Here is a 19106-nt window from a genome sequence, read left to right on the forward strand (position 1 = left end):
CACCAACCTGTAGCTGTGCTGCCCTCAGAATAACCTCAAAAGAGGAACTGTTCTCAAAAAACCACAGGTTGCCACCAACCCTGCGCACCCTTAAGGAGCCGAGCAGTTGCCTAAGTGTTCCATCAGAAAAAGGGGAAGTGCAGTCAGGGCAGACCCCTGAACTGGTGAACTTGCTTACTTGTGTGGAACCCCCCTGAACTTGTGAACTTGCTTAATAATATAAAAGCTGTGCTAATTTTGATCTCGGGGCCTCTTAGCGTCACCAAGTGCGCGGAGGACCAAGCTGGAGCTTGCAATCAACAACTCTTTGCTGTTTGCATTGATCATGGTCTCTGGTGGTCTGTGAGCGGATATCTGAAACCTGGGCACTTCAGTTACTAATGGAAGGACAAACAATGAGGATGTCAACATTGGTCAACATTCTTTACATATATGCTTGAGATTGGGACAATGAAGCCTTTAGAAATTTGTCTGGGAAGGGTGAGGAGTTGGGATGAGGAACGGTGATGGAGAGGTGAATTTGTTCAAGGCACATTGAAGGAATATATGTCAACATGAGGTTTCCCTGTACAATTAATTCATGCTAATGAAAATGTAAAAGGAAAAGTTCCACACTTCAATTTCAGTATTTTAATTAGTGATTGTCTGGTACATTGAAATATCTCTTCAAATCTTAAAAATGAAATATTGATTTAAAAAAAGAATGACTGCTTAAGCAACATAATCATACTGATCATTTCAATAGGGATAGACAAATTCTTTTTTAAAAAATGCAAATCTTGGGAAAACAGCAGAAACCATAAGAGTACATGATTGTGCTCATTACTTTGTGAAATCTCTATTTTCTGCAGTTAACATTGCTCATGTTTAACCCATTCATTTTTTCTGGGGGGGAGAATCTTCTCATGGGGCCTAAACTCTGGGCCTGGGTGCTGTCCCTCAGCTCTTCAGCTCAAGGCTAGCGCTCTACCACTTGAGCCACAGCACCACTTCCGGCATTTTTTTTGCTTATATGGTGCTGAGGAATCGAACCCAGAGCCTCATGCATGCAAGACAAGCCCTCTACCAGTGAGCCATCTTCCCAGCCCCCAATTCATTTTTTTGGAGTTTTTAAGAAGCTATTTCAAAAAATGTTTCCATTAACAGCAGCACTAGCTTCCTTGTAGTCTTGGTCTTCATTAAAGTTTCCCAAAGAGTCAACAATTCTGAATCTAGGAGACATGTAAAATTGGTACATATGAACTCCCCAATAAAGATTGATCAATCCTGTCTCATTTCTTTTCTGATGATTAGTTGCAAAATCATCAATTATACAAAGAAAATAAGCATGTGATTTTGTTGTTTCATTGTTCACAATATCCTTTGGCTCTATCTGACCTATCAATTTCATGGCATTTTTGTCATGACTTTAAGTAGTAAATTCATAGAATTATTCTAGAAAAGCATACTAATTCCATACTGATAATGATAAAATACTACACATCTACTTTTTAGAAAATGAGAGTCAACTCATTTTCTGGTGTAATGCTCTAAATTGAATTTCCACTGACAGAGCAGGAGACACCGGGAGTAGTCATTGTGTGTAGTAGGAAAGCTCCTTGCTGACTCACAGTGCTGAACTACAGCCATGAAGCTACCAAGCAACTCCAATTGCAACAATACCCTAATGTATTCCAATGTTTTCAATACATAATGCTAAGATTTTCAAAAATACATGTGTATAATGTATTTATGTTTAATGTATTTTATTTATATCTATAACATGAGGGTTTTTTCTTTTCAAAGTAATCATAGTATAAATATGTGCTTAGCTTGGCTCAGTTCCAGTTCACCTATTGAATAGAGGAACGACACAGGAATCTTTATGCATATAATTAATACATACTTCTTTTCAGTGTTCTGGGTAGCTGAGCATTGGAATATGAAACAAAGGATTTAATCCTCAATTAATATTCTTGGCTCAAAGGAACAGAGAATAGTCAAGTTCATAGAACTGTACTTTAATTATGTCAGATTTTAAAACATTATTTTCTTTCTAAAATGCTTAAGAGCAAAGTAGGAGGTTTTCTTAGGTTCTCATGAGCAAAAGGAAGATGTGTGTGTGTGTGTGTGTGTGTGTGTGTGTGTGTGTGTGTGTGCACGTGTGTGTGTGTGAAAAAAACTGTGTTCCAAGATTTGAGATGAAAAGACAGACCATGAATGGGAAAGCCAAACTGTATAAATGCCCTGCCATATACAAAGACTAATTACTGCTAAAGAACTTGAAATGATACTCATAGGTGATATATATATATATATATATATATATACATATATATATATATATATATTTGGAATCTGTTTTGATGTCTATACCTCTGATTTAATTACATTACTTCAAATCTTGAATTTTAAAGTATTTTTAAATTCTTACCTGTTGATTCATCCAGTTTCCTAAGACCATTCAGTGAGAGCAGCAATACATTTTGGATAGGATTGAAGTCCTTGATGAATGGGGCTATGTAAGTCTTAAGAAGAACTCGTGATGGCAGGCCTTTCTCGAAGTTATATGTTCTGATCAAGGTAGGGGGATACAAGGATGCAACTAAATAATTCACGAAAACACACCAACTTTTCCCAAAATCTGCTTCTGGTTTGGAATAGTAAACAAGTCTGCAACACAAATGGAAAACATACTCACTTCATTTCAACCTCATTTCATGCAAGATTGTCTTCTGTTACTAAAACAAAATGCAAATAAAATAAAATAAAATAAAAACAAATACTGATATTCAACAGCAATAAAAAAAAGAAAACAAAATCCATGCTTCATTGAGAAATAGGTCTTAAGTAGAATGACATTCGTCTATGATACCTTCAAAAGTTTTGGAGATGGCTAATAGGTTTTTAAACCTGAAAAGGATCATGCCACACTGATACCATTTTATATACCTCTCTAAGACACATTATACTAGAAAGCATTTTGATGGTTGATTTGTAAGAATGGTAAGAGTGTAAATAACTCTTTGGTAATATAGAAATAAGTGCCATTGGTGTGTGTCCCCAGGATACTAAGCATACCAAAGAAAGATGTCAACTTTTCTTGTTTCCTTTGTTTTCTGGGACTTGAACTTAAGGCCTGAGAGCTATGCCCAAGTTTTTGTTCTCAAAGCTAGCAGTCTACCATTTGATCCACAGATCCACTTCTGACTCTTTAGTCATAAAGTTAGACCTAAGAATCTCAAAGACTTTCCTGAAGGTTTCAAACCAAGATCTTCAGATCTCATTCTTCTGAGTAGCTAAGATAACAGAGGTGAGCCACTGGCACCTAGCTTTCCTTGGCTTTGGGGGGAAGGGATTGGAAGCTTTTAAAATGGAGGAAATCTCTCTCAAAAATCCTCATATTTATATGTCTAATAATTATAGTTGGAAGGAGTAACAGGTGCAGACTCTGTCTTCAAGACCTATTTCAGCATGCTAAATGATTTAAAGATATGCAAAATTCTTGTTCCCCATAAGACATGTACACACCTTCCTTGGCTCACTAAGAGCATCCTCCTCCAAGCCTTACCAATCCCAGCACCTTAGTCATCTCATCACAAAGCAGCAACTCCTCTGTTTCCCATGGCACCATCTGCATACTTGAAAGTTTCGTATATCACTAGATTATATTCTCATTCACAGAAGCTAGGTCTTTTTGACTACCATCAAACAGAAAATGCTTGTATTATGCTTGGCAGTGCCAAGTAAACTATAGAATTACAAGGAACACCAGCTAGAGGGGTCTTCCAGCTTCCTTCTTTGCCTGGAGGTGGTAGAACACCAGATTTAGATCCTTGGTGACAAGAGATTACTTGGGAATCACTACTCTATTTTATACCACATTTGTCTTTCAAATGAAGATAATAGCACCTGACTGTTCCTAAGGTTCTTGTGCAAATAACACTAAGCACCAGTAACAGTGAATGTGCTACATTCCAAAGGATTAGGACAGGAGGAAATGGAATGACAGCATCACTTTATAGACATTGGAGAAAGGACCCAATGTGAACTTCTATAGTCAGTGACCTTTCCAAATAATTTGGCTGAATGAGTTGTTCATGCCATTAGTGAGATGAACAATTTCTGTGTGACCATGAAAATATATTTTAAAAAACAACTTCAAATCATTCATATAAATTTTATGAATAGGTAGACTGGAGCCAGTCAGTTCTAGAATTCAATTCTCTAAGATTGGAGCACATGGAAGCCACACAGTAGTGTCTTACTGAAATAACACTTCTTTACATAGCCTGTTCTGAAGAAAGTAACTGATATTTGGCAATGTGTAGTATGATACAATGGTGGACCCAACTCTTCACCATTTTCTATAATCCAGTCTACTGTTATTTTCCTACAAACTTGGAAAAAGAAGACACAATGTGAAAGAAGGAATCAAGAGTACTCCATTCTTATCTTTCCTCCCTTAAGAATATTAGAAGCCACCTTTCACTTTGGAAGCAGGTGACTAAAACTGTCTTTTCTGGAGACCAACAAGAATAAAGATAAATTTATTTGGCACCATGTTGTTAATAGTTAAATGATTGCTTAGATAAACAACATATCATGTTTACCCTAGGGGCATCTTTATAGTTGAAAAATTCTATTCTGGCCCTTACAGCTGTAGTGTTCGTCCATTAAATATGAACAATTTCCAAAGGAAGCAGATTCCAGAGGAAAGCTTCAAATGTGGATAGGATCCTAAGACTTCCAGAACAGAAGTCAAAAATTAGAGATTAATGTTCTAAATTGTGAAAACAACCTCCTAGATTCCTAGTGTCACAGACACTAGAAGAAAGATTAGTTAAGAACTGTGCCTCAAACAATTTTACCTTTCATTCATCTCTTCAGAACCTACTAGAGGATGGGTCCTACCAAATAATGCACAGGAAAGACTCTGGAGAAATGCAAATGGATGATAAAACACCAGTAAAAAGAGGCAGAAAATATCCCCAGGGCAGCAGTATAATCAGATCACTGGACCATACCTAGCCTTTGGGCAGATCATAGAAAGTGCATTGCTTAGTAACAGAAGAGGAGATGCATACAGTATGTAGCACATCACACGGTGTAATAGTGTTATGTGTACAGAACACTGAGACAGCACATAGGACAATGATTATCTGTCAAGTGGATAAAACAGTAAGGAAAAGTGATCCATTCAGTCTGAGGCAAAAAGTGAGTAATGATTACAGCCATAGCAATCTCAACTCTGAACATCAACCTAAGGAAGATGACTAACTTTGAATGTGATACTCCCCTAGCAGATTTTTGCCCTTTGTCATCACATACTTTCTAAGCTAGAACATCCAAAACAATTTGTAAATCACGCTATAAACACTGATGATGGAATTGGTTGTGTTTTCCTTGATCAGTCATGGGGTTTGAACTCAAGAACGGGGCACTGTCCCTGAGCTTTTTGTGCTCAAAGCTCACACTCTACCACTTCCAGTTTTTGGGGTGGTTAATTAGAGATAAGAGTCTTATGGATGTTCCTTCCTGGGCTGGCTGTAAACCTAAATCCTCAGATTTCAGCCACCTGAGTAGTTAACATTACAGGGATAAGCCACTGGTGCCCAGCCTGGGATTTGTTTGTAATATTAAGATTGAAAATCACTACCTCTCTAAAGGAAAAATAAAAATAATAAGTTTTTTAGTCATTTAACATTTAAAATTTATCCTTACTTATCTTCAAAATTGCCAAGAGATCCTTCCACAGAGGAGGTATGTGCAGTCCATAGGTATCTCAAGATATCATCAAAGTCAGTGGAAGGTGACTTCAGATACTAAAGTATGGAAGAGAAAGCATGATTTGAAAAAAGTTCAAGACAATTGAAGTATTTCTCAATTGAGAAACGTTCTGCATAAAATTAGTTTGAGTTTCTAAGAATTAATACGTAGAAGACTTTAGTGCCAAACATTTTGTAGAGAGACTACCCTATATGTATATGTATATATGTATTAATTTTAGTAAAGCACATTTATCCAGAAAACAAGAACTTCATTTTCAAAAGGCCCATACGTTTATACTATCTAGAAGTATTTGTGTCCTATTCTCCAACAAACATTATTAAAATTACCATAAAAGTAAGAAGGAAAATTTTTGTCTGAATATTTAATTACCTCTACAGCAATTAAATGAAAATTAAATAGACAAATACATCTTTTCATCACTGATTTTAGTCCTTTCCTGTATTTAACCTAGGTATGCTCTGTCGTTTATTTTTTTGGTGGTACTAGGTTTGAACTTGATATCTTGCTAACTAAAGAGAAACTCTAAAACTTGAGGCATGTCTTCACACGTTTTCAATGTTAGTTATTGTTCAGGGAGGGTCTCATGTTTTTGCTTCAGCTAACCTCAGACTACAATCCTTACCTAGAGCTTCTCCCTGTAGCTGGACTCATAGTTTCATGTCACCATGTCTGGCTCACTGATTGAGATGGGATTGCACTAATGTTTTGAACCCCAATCCTCCTGATCTCTGTTTCCCAAGTAGTTAGGATTGCAGACATGAATCATGCCTAGCTTTTCACTGAATATTTATGTCAGAAAACCATCCATTTGTTTAGTTCTTCCCATATATGATTATTTATTTTCATTGAAATAAATTGGTTCCTCTAAAATCAAGTCTACCATTGCATTTCTCCTAAGATCTCACAGCTTACCTAAACTTACTATTAACCATTCTAGCTTGTCTATCCTACAGTTTAAAACAAATCTAATATCCTCAGTTTGGGAGCTATACATCATTGGAATTGAGAAGAATGGGTAAATTTTATATTAATACTGTGATGGAGTTGTAATTATCAATGACATGCATTGTACTACTGTGCTACTTAGTCTCAATATATGTAGTACAACAATTCACATTTTCATAATTAGGGAAATGCTTTTCTACATTACCCCTAAAACAGACTTAAACAAAAATTGCAACTTAACCATCTCTTGACATGATAAGAGTCTATGGCAATACTTAAAGAAGCAACCTGATAAAAAGCATTCCACTGTTTCATCATCTCGGGGTGGGATGAACGACAGCCAGAAACGTTGTAACAAAACCTCTGCTGATCCTTGGGTGGTGGCAGTAGTGTGACTTCATCGGGTGATATCCCCATAATGCCAGCATCAACCGCAGAAAGGAAAGGTATTGCACACAGAAAATAATTTATATCTGTAACAACAAACAAATATCAAGAGAATTTGGGTTTCCATGTGTTCAGTTTTCAGTGATTGAGATCAGGGCCTCACAGTTAACTCTTTTTTTTTTCATTCCTGGCTGATGTTTTTACCATTTGATCTATACCTGCTGTCTAAAGTTTGGGCTTGTTATTTGGGGATGGAGTCTCAGAGATTTTCTACTTAGTCTGTCTTTAAACTCTTGAAACTTAGATCCTCTGGACTCAGCTTCATAACATGTTAGATTTAAAGGCATAAGCCACTGGTACCTACTTCAAAAACATGTTTGTAATGAGGCCATAGGGCATTAACAGTTGGTGGGAATGTGAACTGGTTCAACTTCTCTGGAAAGCAGTATGGATGTTCCTCAAAAGATTAAACATAGAGCTCCTCTATGATCCAGTAGTCCCACTCCTGGGCATTCACCCAAATGATCACAAACAAGGCCACATAGAAGCTGCGAGCACAACTAGATTTATTGTAGTATCATTTATCATAGCTAAGATATTGAACCAATTCAGATCTCTCTTAGTAGATTAATGGATCATGAAAATGTGGTATAAATATGCAATGGAATTTTATGTTTCCATCAGAAAGAATGACATCACCATGAACACAAGGAAATGGAAAGACTTGGAAAAAATTATATTTAATTAAGTAAGACAGACCAAAAGAAGCATAGGCTCCATGGTTTCCCTCATTTGTAATAATTAGAATAGGTCTAGGATAGCCCTAGCAGAGGATCACAATAGCTCAATAGCTATGTACATACAATGATGCTAATGGAAATAAACTCCAAGATATGGGAACACAAAGTTTAAGAGTTTTTTGTTTTGGTTTGTTTTTAATGTATTGCATGAAGTTACTTCTGTGCTCCTTTTTTTCCTTTTTGTATCCCCTATTGCCAGTTTTTTATTTTGGTACCCTGTATATTGTATATATGTTTATCAGATTTGAGGAAGGGAAGGGGAATAATAAAATGGTGAGACAAAGGACAAAGGATGAACCGATGCAACGGTGATACTCAAAGACAGTAAGTTGGACATGAACTTTACAACTTGCAGGGCAGGGAAGTCGGGGGGAAGAAAAGTGGGAGAAAACAAGGGAGGTGTAACAATGTTCAACAAGAAATGCACTCATTAACTTATTTATGTAACTGTAAACATTCTGTACACCAGCCTACAATAAAATAAAATGAATACAGATTCAGAAGCAAGAGATAAAATTTGGGGACCAAACTCAAAAATATTAGATAGAAAAACCTAAAGACCATGCATATAAATCATGCATATAATTCAATGTACTTCTGTTAGTAATACTATAATCATGAATATATACCAGTTCAAGAAATGTATCAATCAAAATACAGTAGACTTAATGAAGAACTCAAATAGTATAATTCCTTAGGAAGGTAAAATCAAAGTTTAGTAAAATCAAACACCAGGAAATGGGTACCCGAATGAGGTAGGGTGGGGTTGGGTCAAGAGAAAGAGGAGAAGAAGGGGAGACTTCAGTCAAGAATTCAATGCATATTCTACAAAATATAGAAGAGTTAGGGAAGGAGGGAGTAAGGGAGAGATGATCAAGATGCATTTTACTCATAAATTGTTTTGTTAAATGGCAATTCCTTTCTACAGCTACTTAATAGATAAGATTAAAAACAAAAGAACAGCTAGGTACTGGTGGCTCATACCTGTAATCCTAGCTACTCCAGAGGCTGAGATCTGAGGATCATGGTTGGAAGCCAACCAGGGCAACAAAAATCCTGAGACTCTTATCTGAAATTAACCACCAGAAAACTGCAAATGGAGCTATGGCTCAAAGTGTTAGAGCACTAGCCTTGAACAAGAGAAGGTCAAGCATAGTGCTCAAGCCTTGAGTCCAAGCCCGGTGACTGATCAAAAAATAAACAAATAACTTGCTCTATAGCCTTATAAAAAAAGAATGTGAAATTGGAAAATAATTCAACAGACTTAGTAACACTTTTTCATATATTAAATAAAAAAGGAAGAAAACTATCAAATTGAGGTGGATACAATATCTCTCAACAAGATTATATTGTGAATTATAATTTTTCGAAAGTAGTCTAATATGATTGTAGATTTTGCAAATGGATATTTTTTTCTCTTATACAAGTATCTTTAATTTGAAGACATATTAAATGTCTGGTTTTAGCCCTTGTTTTAACCCAAGTCTCCAAATCAGACTATTCCTGAGTTCTAGCAGTAGATAATAAAATCAACAAATAATGAGACTAACAATCACATAAACTAAAAGTTTTTCCCTCAAAGGCTATATTACAGCAGAATTAAGCATTCTAATTCATACTGATGCCCTCTAGAAATCAGTGGTGTACTAAAACCATGTATTCTTTCATAGGTCTCAGCATAGCAGGATGATGTACTGAACTACTAAGCTAATGGGGAAGGGAAATGAAATTTAAATTTTAGATCTGTGACAAGCCTATTCTTGAACTTTTGAGAAGAATGTGTAAAGTAGTAAGAGAAATACATTTGGAGATACATATCACATGTGATTCCCTGAGAAAGTGAAAATTAACTTTATCTTGTTTCTTATAATTGGGAAATAATCTCTAAGAAGCAGATATATATACATTAATTTTGCCAAACACACAAAATTAAAGAATTAGAAATTCCTTCCAATGCATTTTAGCACTTTTTTAGGTGACTGAAGCCTTAAATTACATGATGATAAAATACAGTTTGAAAACTATTCATCTGATGCATTTACCCATTTGACCAAGAAAAACTAAAGCAATGATTTCTTGACTTTCACTTCTTAGCTTCCTCAGTTCAAAAGACTCCATACCACACTTTGGGGACCTGCCTGCTAAGTGTCACTGTTGATCTGTCAGATCTCTGATCTCTGATCTCTCAGAGGTCATGACCTTCTTCCGTTTTGTGGTTCAGTTCTTCTGTAAAACGCTGGATGTGTCCTAAAAATGACTGATGTTGATATCTTTTATAATGTGACAGAGTCTACCACATACATTATGAATTTGATTCATTTTTATAGGAAAATTGTGAGTTGGGGAAAAGGTAATCAAGATTCTTGCAAAGTAAACCTACCAGTCCACCAACTGTCTGCAGAGATACACAGATGATCTTCTGATTCATAACCACAGTTAGTCTTTCTGGTAGGATCAGTTGATCTGCCTGGAGAACAGAGAATGCAGAAATTAGTAGTAGTTGAGTATCTCTAATGCCAATAATTCAGATCTAATGTTGTTTTATGCTTGATAATTATGCCTAATTTTGTACTGAAGTTTCTACTAGAAATAGACAAACAAAAAAGAACTTGTGAGAAAAGGAAAGTAGAGAAATATAATTATTCCAATGAGAAAATAAAGCAATTTTCAAAAACAAGGGTATGGTATACAGAGTTTAACTTTTCATAGATCAAGAGAATGAAAACAAGAGGTTTCTCACCTGATCTGAATTGCCAGCCAAATTGCAAAGGCAGTCCCCATAAGACATTTTGCTCATTTTCTGGAGCAAATTTTGCAAAATATGTGGCTGTCTGGCTCAGCAGAATTTTATACATCCCCATTCTGCTAGTGTAGACCCAGGGATCAATAATGTATTTTCCATTCTCCACCTTGTAGTCACTGAACTGGCCAGGACTCTCCTCCCATAGAGGGGGATAGAAACTTGAAAGGTTAGGAGCTCCTACTACAGAGGTAGAAAGATAACCCACTAATACCCATGCCCAGCAAGGAATGAAAGCCATGGTGCCAATGTTGGGAACTGCGATTGGGTTGAGCTTTTATTGGAGAATGAAGGAGGAAATAGCAATATTTTCCTACCCCCACTCTTGTTACTACTTGCATTCTTCTTTTTTTTTTTTTCCAGAGGGTGAAGGTGTTGATAACTTTGATACATTTGTTAACATTCACTACAATTAAGTTACTTTTGCCCCTGTGGAGAATTCACAAATTATGCTCAAACCTAAATACAAAATGAGGCTGTACTCTATGAAAGATTTGTCAACAAAAAAATTTTCAAAAATTAAACAACCCACACTGTGGTTATAAAATAGATCATCAGTGGCATTAGAATACTTCTCCTCATTTAAAAAAAAAACAACATATCTCATAGAAAATATTGGATAACTGAAAATGGGAATACTAACATTTGTAATCATAGGCTGGCAAGGTATGATATAAAATATGATTGATCTTGTTATAAAGCAAATTTCTGTTTCAAGAAAGAAACATATTTACTACGTAGAGTTGCAAAAACAAGAGTATCCTTAAAATCAAAAAAGAGAAAGAAAAGAAACTTTATCAGTTATTACCAGTTCATTAAAGAAAGAAGCTTGACATATATCCAATTATCTAAGTTCCATAGACAAAACCAGTACCTTAGAAATAATGAGTTTGTTGGACAGAGACTGCTAATAAATTCCCAATATCTATTCTTTTAACTTCATTTAACCAGCCCACACACACACACACACACACACACACACACACACACACACACACACACACACACACACACACACACTCACAAAATCTAGAAGTGGAGCTGTGGCTCAAAGTAGTAGAGCACTACCCTAGAGGGAAAAAGCTCAGGGACAGCATCTAGGCCATGAGTTCAACCACAAAACATTGCCCAAGTACACATATTTTCCTATAATTAAGGCTATATTTGCAAGGTCTCTTACACCAACATTATAGAACTAAATGTTGACAATGGGAGCTATAAATACAAATGATTTCCCCATCTCATGGCATGCTCATAAGTCACTTCTCTTCCTATGGAGTGTGGCTTGGAACAATGGTGAAACCTCAGTTTTGATCCCCATGCATCAGACACTACTTTAGGTATTATGGAATGTAAAGCAGGATATTGCCTGAAGTCCATAAGACTGTACAATCATGAAATATCTCAGAATACCTACAGCTCCATTTTATATGAGAAACATCTTTATCTTTCACAGGTAGTTGAATCTGATCATCTGAATTATTAGGCTAACCATATCCATACATTGCATAGCCTGTCAAGCATTCTGTTTAATTCTGTATAGCAGGTCAAGGGGTCTGTTTAATCCTGCCATGGCTCCAGATTAAATAATTCTGACACAATTCAAATATTTATTTTTGTCATATTATTTACCCAATAGCCACTTTTTCCATTAATTATTAAAATTTCCACAAATAACAATGTAAAATGAAAGTAGTTTGGATTGCTATTACTCTCTGCAGCTAGAAAATGAGTATTATGAACATTTAAAATGTTTTTCTATGTTTGTACAAAATAAACACATGAATGTATATTACACATTTCTCTAAAATCGAGTTCCAAAAGCATTGTCAATAGAAAAACTTTAAGGGCATTTTGTTAGTAGCATTCTAATCATTTAAGTTTTCTGTACACAGTCTCTTCAGTAAATGGTTCTGGCAAAATTGGTTAACTACTTGTACAAAACTAAAGCTAGATCCTTATATATCACAATGCACCAGAATCAACTCCAAATGGATCAAGACCTCGGGGTCAGAACACACACTCTGAAAACGTTACAGGATGGAATAGGAGAAACCTTAGGTCTCCTTGGCGCAGGCCGAAATTTTCTTAATAGAGACCCAGAAACACAACAAATCAAAGAAAAGTATATTCTTAACTGTAGCTCTTTCCAACTTGCCAAGAGAACTGAAAGCCACCAGTACTGAATTCTGAGTAACAGTAAAGTCTTTAATAAAAATGGTTCTGTCAGTATTAGAAAGTATCCATGGTGGCAGGTATTTCTGAGGCTCATGTGTTATAATAAGGGTCATAGGAAATCTGGTAATAGCTACGTAATCAACTACAATAATCCATTTTTCATAGTCTGCTTCTTTTTTTCTTTTGGTCAGTCATGGGGCTTGAACTCTGGACTTGGGTGCTGTCCCTCAACTCTTCAGCTCAAGGCGAGCGCTCTACTGCTTGAGCCACAGCGCCACTTCTGGTTTTCAAGTGGTTAGTTGGAGGTAAAAGTCTCATGGACTTTCCTGCCCAGGCTTGCTTTGAACCTCCATCCTCAGATCTCAACCTCCTGAGTAGCTAGGATTAAACATGTGAGCCACAGGCGCCAGGCCCTGCTTCTTTTTTAGAATAATGAGCATACCTAAAAGACAAAGCATTCAATTAAAGCCAAACATCTCAGTATTCCAACAAACTTGTTTCAGAAAGGATCATTTCTTCTCAACAAAAAAAAAAAATTAAAATGGAGACAAAAATTTTTTTAAAAGAAAGTAAAAGCTGGTTCCCTGAAAAGAAAATCAAAATGGATAAACTTTTAGTCAACCTAACTAAAAGGAAAAGAGAAAAAAACTAATTAAAAAAAATTAGGGGCTGGGAAGGTGGCTCAGTGTTAGAGTGCTTGCCTTACATGCATGAGGCCCTAGGTTCAATTCCTCAGCACCACATAAGCAGAAAATGCAGGAAGTGGTGCTGTGGCTCAAGTGGTAGAGCTCTAGTCTTGAGCTGAAGAGCTGAGGGACAGCGCCCAGGCCCAGAGTTCAGACCCCACAACCAACAATAAAATAAAATAAAATAACATAAAATAAAATAATTAGAGATAATATAGGGGGATCACACAAACAGCAATGGAACACAAAGGGAATACTTTCAAAACACATATTCAAATAACATAAAAAATCCAGAAGCAATTAATAAATGTGGTGCATAGCAGAAGCAAGAGAGATGAATAAGAAGTCTTCAGACATTCCTACCCAAATGCAACCCCCTGTTTGTATGGCACCAATGAGCCCTGCTTTCTTTGCTCTCATTGTTGCAGTGCCCATACTACCCACACCTCATTCAGATTGGATGATATCACCCTTCTGCAATATCATTCATTTTGTAACCAGATAATTCTTTCCTCAGCTCTTCCAGATGGGTTTCTTAATTTTCTAGACTGTCTTAAAGGTTAGCTCTGACGCTAGCTGATATTTTCACAATATATACCATTGGGTTATACAGCTGTGATCAAGATAAAACTCCCAGGGATGTGGGGGATGGGGGGTGATGAAAGAAGTGGAACTTTCAAGATGCAGTCATAAATTGTTTTGTTGAATAGCAACACCTTTGCATAACTACCTGAAGATAAGCAATTTAAAAAGGAAAACTCTCTCTATCTATCTATCTATATCTCTATCTCTATCTCATTATCCCTCAGCTCTTCAGCTCAAGGCGAGCACTCTACCATTTGAGCCTCAGCACCACTTTTGGTTTTCTGGTGGTTAATTGGAGGTAAGAGTCTCATGGACTTTCCTGCCCCAAATGGCTTTGAACCACAATTCTTAGATCTCAGTCTCCTGAGTAGCTGGAATTACAGGCGAGAGTCACTGTTGCCTGGGTTCACTCTCGTTTTTATTTCGATTTTTCTTTTCTAAAATTAGAAAATCAATTGATTTTTGTTTTTTGTTTTGCTGGTTCTGGGGCATTTTAGTGGTTAATTGGAAATGAGACTTTCATGGGCTTTCCTGCCCAGACTGGCTTCGAATCAGGATCCTCACATCTCAGTCTCTTGAGTAGCTATAGTCAACATCCAATTTGTATGATTTTTTTTAATGCAACACTTTTTCTCAGAGTTTTGTCCCTTATAAAATAATTTCTAGTCTAGATCATGCTCATCATTATAATCTTTAAAGGTTAGAATTATTATTTATCATTAAAGTTTAAAAATACTATATATGAACAATAAAATGGATAAAGTGAGACAAAAATATCATTTATCAGAGATAATTTGGGTCCATGTGTAGAGGTTGATGTTTATAGCCCTAACTACTTAAGCAGAGTACAGATTAGATGCCTGTGTTTAGGCACACGCAAAGAAGGAAAGAAAGAAGACAGGAGAGAAAGAGAGAAAGGAAGGAAGAAAGAAATGAGGACAGGAGGAAGGAGAGAGAGGAAAGAAGGAAGGAAGGAGGGAAGGAAGAAGGAAGGAAGGAAGGAAGGAAAGAAGGAAGAAAGAAAGGAACTGAGAGAGGGAGGGAGGGAGGAAGGGAGGAAGATAAGGAAGGAAGAAAATAATGAGAAAAAAGAAAGAAAAGAAAGATGAAAGGAAGGAAGGAAAGAATGAGAGAAAGAAAGAGGGGGAGAGAAGGTAAGCAAAAAGAAAGAAGAGAGAGAAACACCAGTCATCGTGGCAGTGGCTGTGTTTCCAGCTATGATGGAAACATAGGAAGGATGGTCTTGAGAAGAGATAATTACCAAGCAACACAAGATGGTTTGCAAAACAAAAATAACTAACGCAAGCAAAAAAAGAGAGAAAACTGTGGGCATGGCTCAAATGGTAAACACCTGACTAACACAAAGTCCAAAGTTCAAAGCCTAACATTGCCAACAAATAAAATTTTTTAAAAATAATTTGGGATTCCTTCTTACCTGTCTTCAAATAATTTGACAGAATTTTTCAGGGGTGAGCTGTGTGTAGCCCGTAAATATTTCAAGATGATGATGAATTTACTAGAAGGTGACTGTATATACTGGAGAGAAGAAATCTATGGTTGTTTGTGCTCCTATAATAATGCCTCTTCCTAAATTGCAAACTTGATTAGAAAGATAACTGAGCAATATTCTACACTGATAGAATTTTGTCTTTCAGACTTAATATATGAAGGATACTAGTGTCTATCATAACGTGAAGGCAAAATGTATGCATTCATTTTAATAAGGCATGTAAACCTAAAAGACATTAACTTCAAGTATCTTCAAAGACTATATTTCATACTAGACAAGAATCTTTTTTGGTACTTTTCTTCTAGAAGCATGATTAAAACTCCCAGGAAATCTTAAGAGTAACAAAAGCTTTGTTTCAATTCAAAATTTAGTTATACCTAAAATAATGAATTCACAATCTAGACTACTAGTAAATGTCATATTAATGTTTGTTAGTCATTATCTATGCTTGACTCATATATGGGGGAATCCATTGAATATTTAATTCAAAATGTTATATAAGTCTTTAAGTATACTAGTATATTTCATACTTTAAGTATGTAGTAGATGACCATGAAGACTTCAGTTGTAATATATTGAAAGATTGCTCTATAATCAATTCTCTATTCACATTTAATCTAAGACATCATTATTGACAAAAGGTTCGTATAAATATCTTAACCTACAAATCTACAGCAAAATATTATGTTTGGCCTGGACTCGTGCTATAATTTTATGAAATGAGAAAAATAGAGAAATTATATGTTGGGACAGTAAGTATGAGAGACAATGCCCTACTAAAATACGTTGTCATGTATTAAGAGAATTAACTGTGAAACATAAAGAAGGAACCTGAAAAAAGGTGCTCCATTTGTTCCTGATTTCAGGGTAAGATAAAGGACAGTCAGAAATGTTGAAACAAAACCTCAACTGATCCAGAGGTGGTGGCAACAGTGTGGCTTGGTCTGATGATATCCCCATGATGCCAGAATCAACTGCTGCAAGGAATGGTAATGTGCTCAGAAAATGATTCACACATGTGAGAACAAACTGCTTATTGTTAAAACAATCAGTTACAAAAGTCAACATGCCTTGAGGGAGGCTTAAGTCATTAAGGAAAAAGTCACAGATTCAGAAAAATGGATGGTTGCTACTTAGAAAAAACTGGATAACAGACACTTAGGAAAACAATGGTGAACAAAATCCCATATATATACATATATACATATGTATATATATGCATATACACATAGACATACAGATGTATACACATATGTAATAACATATGGTATCATATATACATAGATATGTATATATGTATATATAAAGTACCATTATGGCCTTGCTTCTAATAATCCTATGATCATGAATATATGGTTTAATGTGCATAACTATAATCTTTTTAAAGAAAAATAATTCTAATACATTTGCAATAATTATTTTTCAAGGCTTTTAGTAAAAAAAAAGGGGAAGAAGATGCTTTTTGAAATTTCTACCAACAAATAACTTAGTCCAGCAATATCACAACTTTTTATTTGAGACGAAACTTACTATTCACCCAGTGGACTTGAATTCACTATGTAGCCCAGACTGGCCTTAAAACTTTTGACCTACCAACTGAAACGTAAACAGTGCTGTTGATTAGAATGTGACACCACATCTAGCACATTTAGGTATATCAATTTAGCTAGATAAACTAAGTTTATATTGATATCAACTGTAAATCATTGATGCAAAATAATGTTCATTATAGATGCACATTTGTCTATCTTGGTCCCAGTGTTCAGCTAGAACTTCAATAGGAGAAAAGCAAAATTTGAATTACAGATCTGTAGACATGACTCGTTAAAAGAGTTCCAAGACATACAGGGATATGCACTGTATTTGTCATTTTCAGTAATTAAAATTTACTATGATCTTGATTCTGACTAACAGAGGCAAGAAAGTCTGTGAGACACTTCATCTCAAATTAACCACCAAAAAGCCAGAAGTCATGTTTTGGCTCAAATACAATAGTACCAGCCTTGAGAGAGAAGATAAAGGACAGTGCCAGCCTGTGAATTCAAGCTTGTGGCTCTCTCTCTCGCACGCACACACACACACACACACACACACACACATATACAAACACAATGTGTTCAATTAATATCATAACCAAAACACAATAAATGAAAAAAATATGATAATTCCTTCTGATTATTTTACCATTGTGTTCATGATTACGTCTTATAATACCAATCAATGAATTAAGTACAAGTATCTGACATGTTCATGGGTTTTGGTATTTGACAAAGTTAATGTATTCAAAAAGGAAAGTAATTTCCTTTGTCTTTCAATTCTCATTCTTCCTCATTAGCAGAATCTCACATTCCCTTTCTTGGCCAGGACCCTCCTCCCACAGTGGGGGATACAGATCTGAAAGGTTCGAGGCTCCTGCCCAAGAGGCAGAAAGTCAACGCACTAGTACCCATGTCCAGGAAAGAAAAAAAGCCAGCGCCATCCTAAAATTGAGACCGCAGCAGAGCTTTTATTGATGAATGAAGGAGGAAGTCACAGTATTTTTTAATCTCATATCTTCACACCACTTTGCTTCCTTTTTCTTGATTAGGGTGGATATGTCAAAGGTGATGGCACACTAGTTCATCTTTAAAGTGATAGAGTTTTGCCATCTTTTCATTATCAGTGCATTGGATCAGAACCTGAGCACAGCTCATACATATTATACTATTTTCTTGAAAACTATTTACTAACAAAAACCTTCCAGAACTCTTCTAGCCTACATTTAACTATAAAATATGTCAACCATGGCAATGGAATTTTTATATTTTAACTTATTTAATGAAAGTACTAATTGAAGATGTAAATTACTGGATTGGTCACAAGGCTCAAGATGTACTACAAAATATGCGGGGCTTTTAAGACAAGTTTCTGCTTTGAAACTGAAGCTTAGGGGCTGGGAAGGTGGCTCCATGGTAGAGAGCTTGCCTTGCATTCATGAGGCCCTGGGTTCGATTCCCCAGCACCACATAAGCAAAAAGAAAAAAAAGCCGCAAGTGGCGCTGTGGCTCAAGAGTAGAGCACTAGCCTTGAGCTGAAGAGCTGAGGGACAGCGCCCAGGCCCAGAGTTCTGGCCCCACGACCGGACCAAAAAAAAAAAAAAAAGACTGAAGTTAAAGTCTACCCAAATAGCCAAATCAGGTAAACAAAATGAGGTTGTTGGACAAAACCTGCTAATTGACTCAATATCCATTTTCTATTTTTTTTCTTTTTTTAGTAAAAGATGCTTAGAATTTTAACAGAGCACAAACACAGTTTCCTGGAATTAAAGACTGATTTTCGATGTTTCTTGCACTATAACCATTTAGCCAAATGGTGGCCATTGGAACAGGGTCTTAAATAGTGTTGCCACCTTCTGGTACAGGTTCTTAATTGGAAAGTCAATGCCACCACCAGTTTGCTGAGGT

General features: G+C 36.0%; 2 protein-coding genes across 2 annotated transcripts in view; both read right to left on the reverse strand.

Moving 5' to 3' along the window:
• Positions 1–607: 607 nt before the first annotated feature.
• Positions 608–19106, reverse strand: part of LOC138819453 (protein LEG1 homolog) — a 33927-nt gene continuing 15428 nt past the window's right edge. Inside the window, exons 6-10 of the mRNA XM_070010974.1 lie at positions 10285–10371; positions 7006–7190; positions 5704–5804; positions 2414–2652; positions 608–1211 (exon numbers count right to left, since the gene is read on the reverse strand). Coding sequence (XP_069867075.1) covers positions 1111–1211; positions 2414–2652; positions 5704–5804; positions 7006–7190; positions 10285–10371 — 713 coding nt within the window. The 3' untranslated portion in view covers positions 608–1110. The remainder of the gene's footprint in view (positions 1212–2413; positions 2653–5703; positions 5805–7005; positions 7191–10284; positions 10372–19106) is intronic.
• On the reverse strand, positions 12762–17859 carry LOC138819315 (protein LEG1 homolog). Its single transcript, XM_070010759.1, has 5 exons — positions 17848–17859; positions 16495–16692; positions 15589–15689; positions 13284–13324; positions 12762–13048 (listed from the first exon to the last, which is right to left on the reverse strand). The coding sequence occupies exons 1-5, from the start codon at positions 17857–17859 to the stop codon at positions 12762–12764; spliced, it is 639 nt and encodes a 212-aa protein (XP_069866860.1).

Source organism: Dipodomys merriami, unplaced genomic scaffold (assembly GCF_024711535.1).
Source record: "Dipodomys merriami isolate MVZ:Mamm:240054 unplaced genomic scaffold, mDipMer1.0.p SCAF_8, whole genome shotgun sequence".
Taxonomy (NCBI): Eukaryota; Metazoa; Chordata; class Mammalia; order Rodentia; family Heteromyidae; genus Dipodomys; species Dipodomys merriami.

Bases quoted from the DNA above. Each gene is read 5' to 3' on its own strand.
- LOC138819315 (XM_070010759.1), bottom strand. The intron at 13,325-15,588 runs GTAAGAAGGAAT...TTTGTCTTTTAG, and splicing joins GTCAAATTATTTGAAGACAG to GTATGCTCATTATTCTAAAA. The intron at 13,049-13,283 runs GTGGCTCACATG...AAAAAGAAGCAG, and splicing joins AGAAGCAGGGCCTGGCGCCT to ACTATGAAAAATGGATTATT.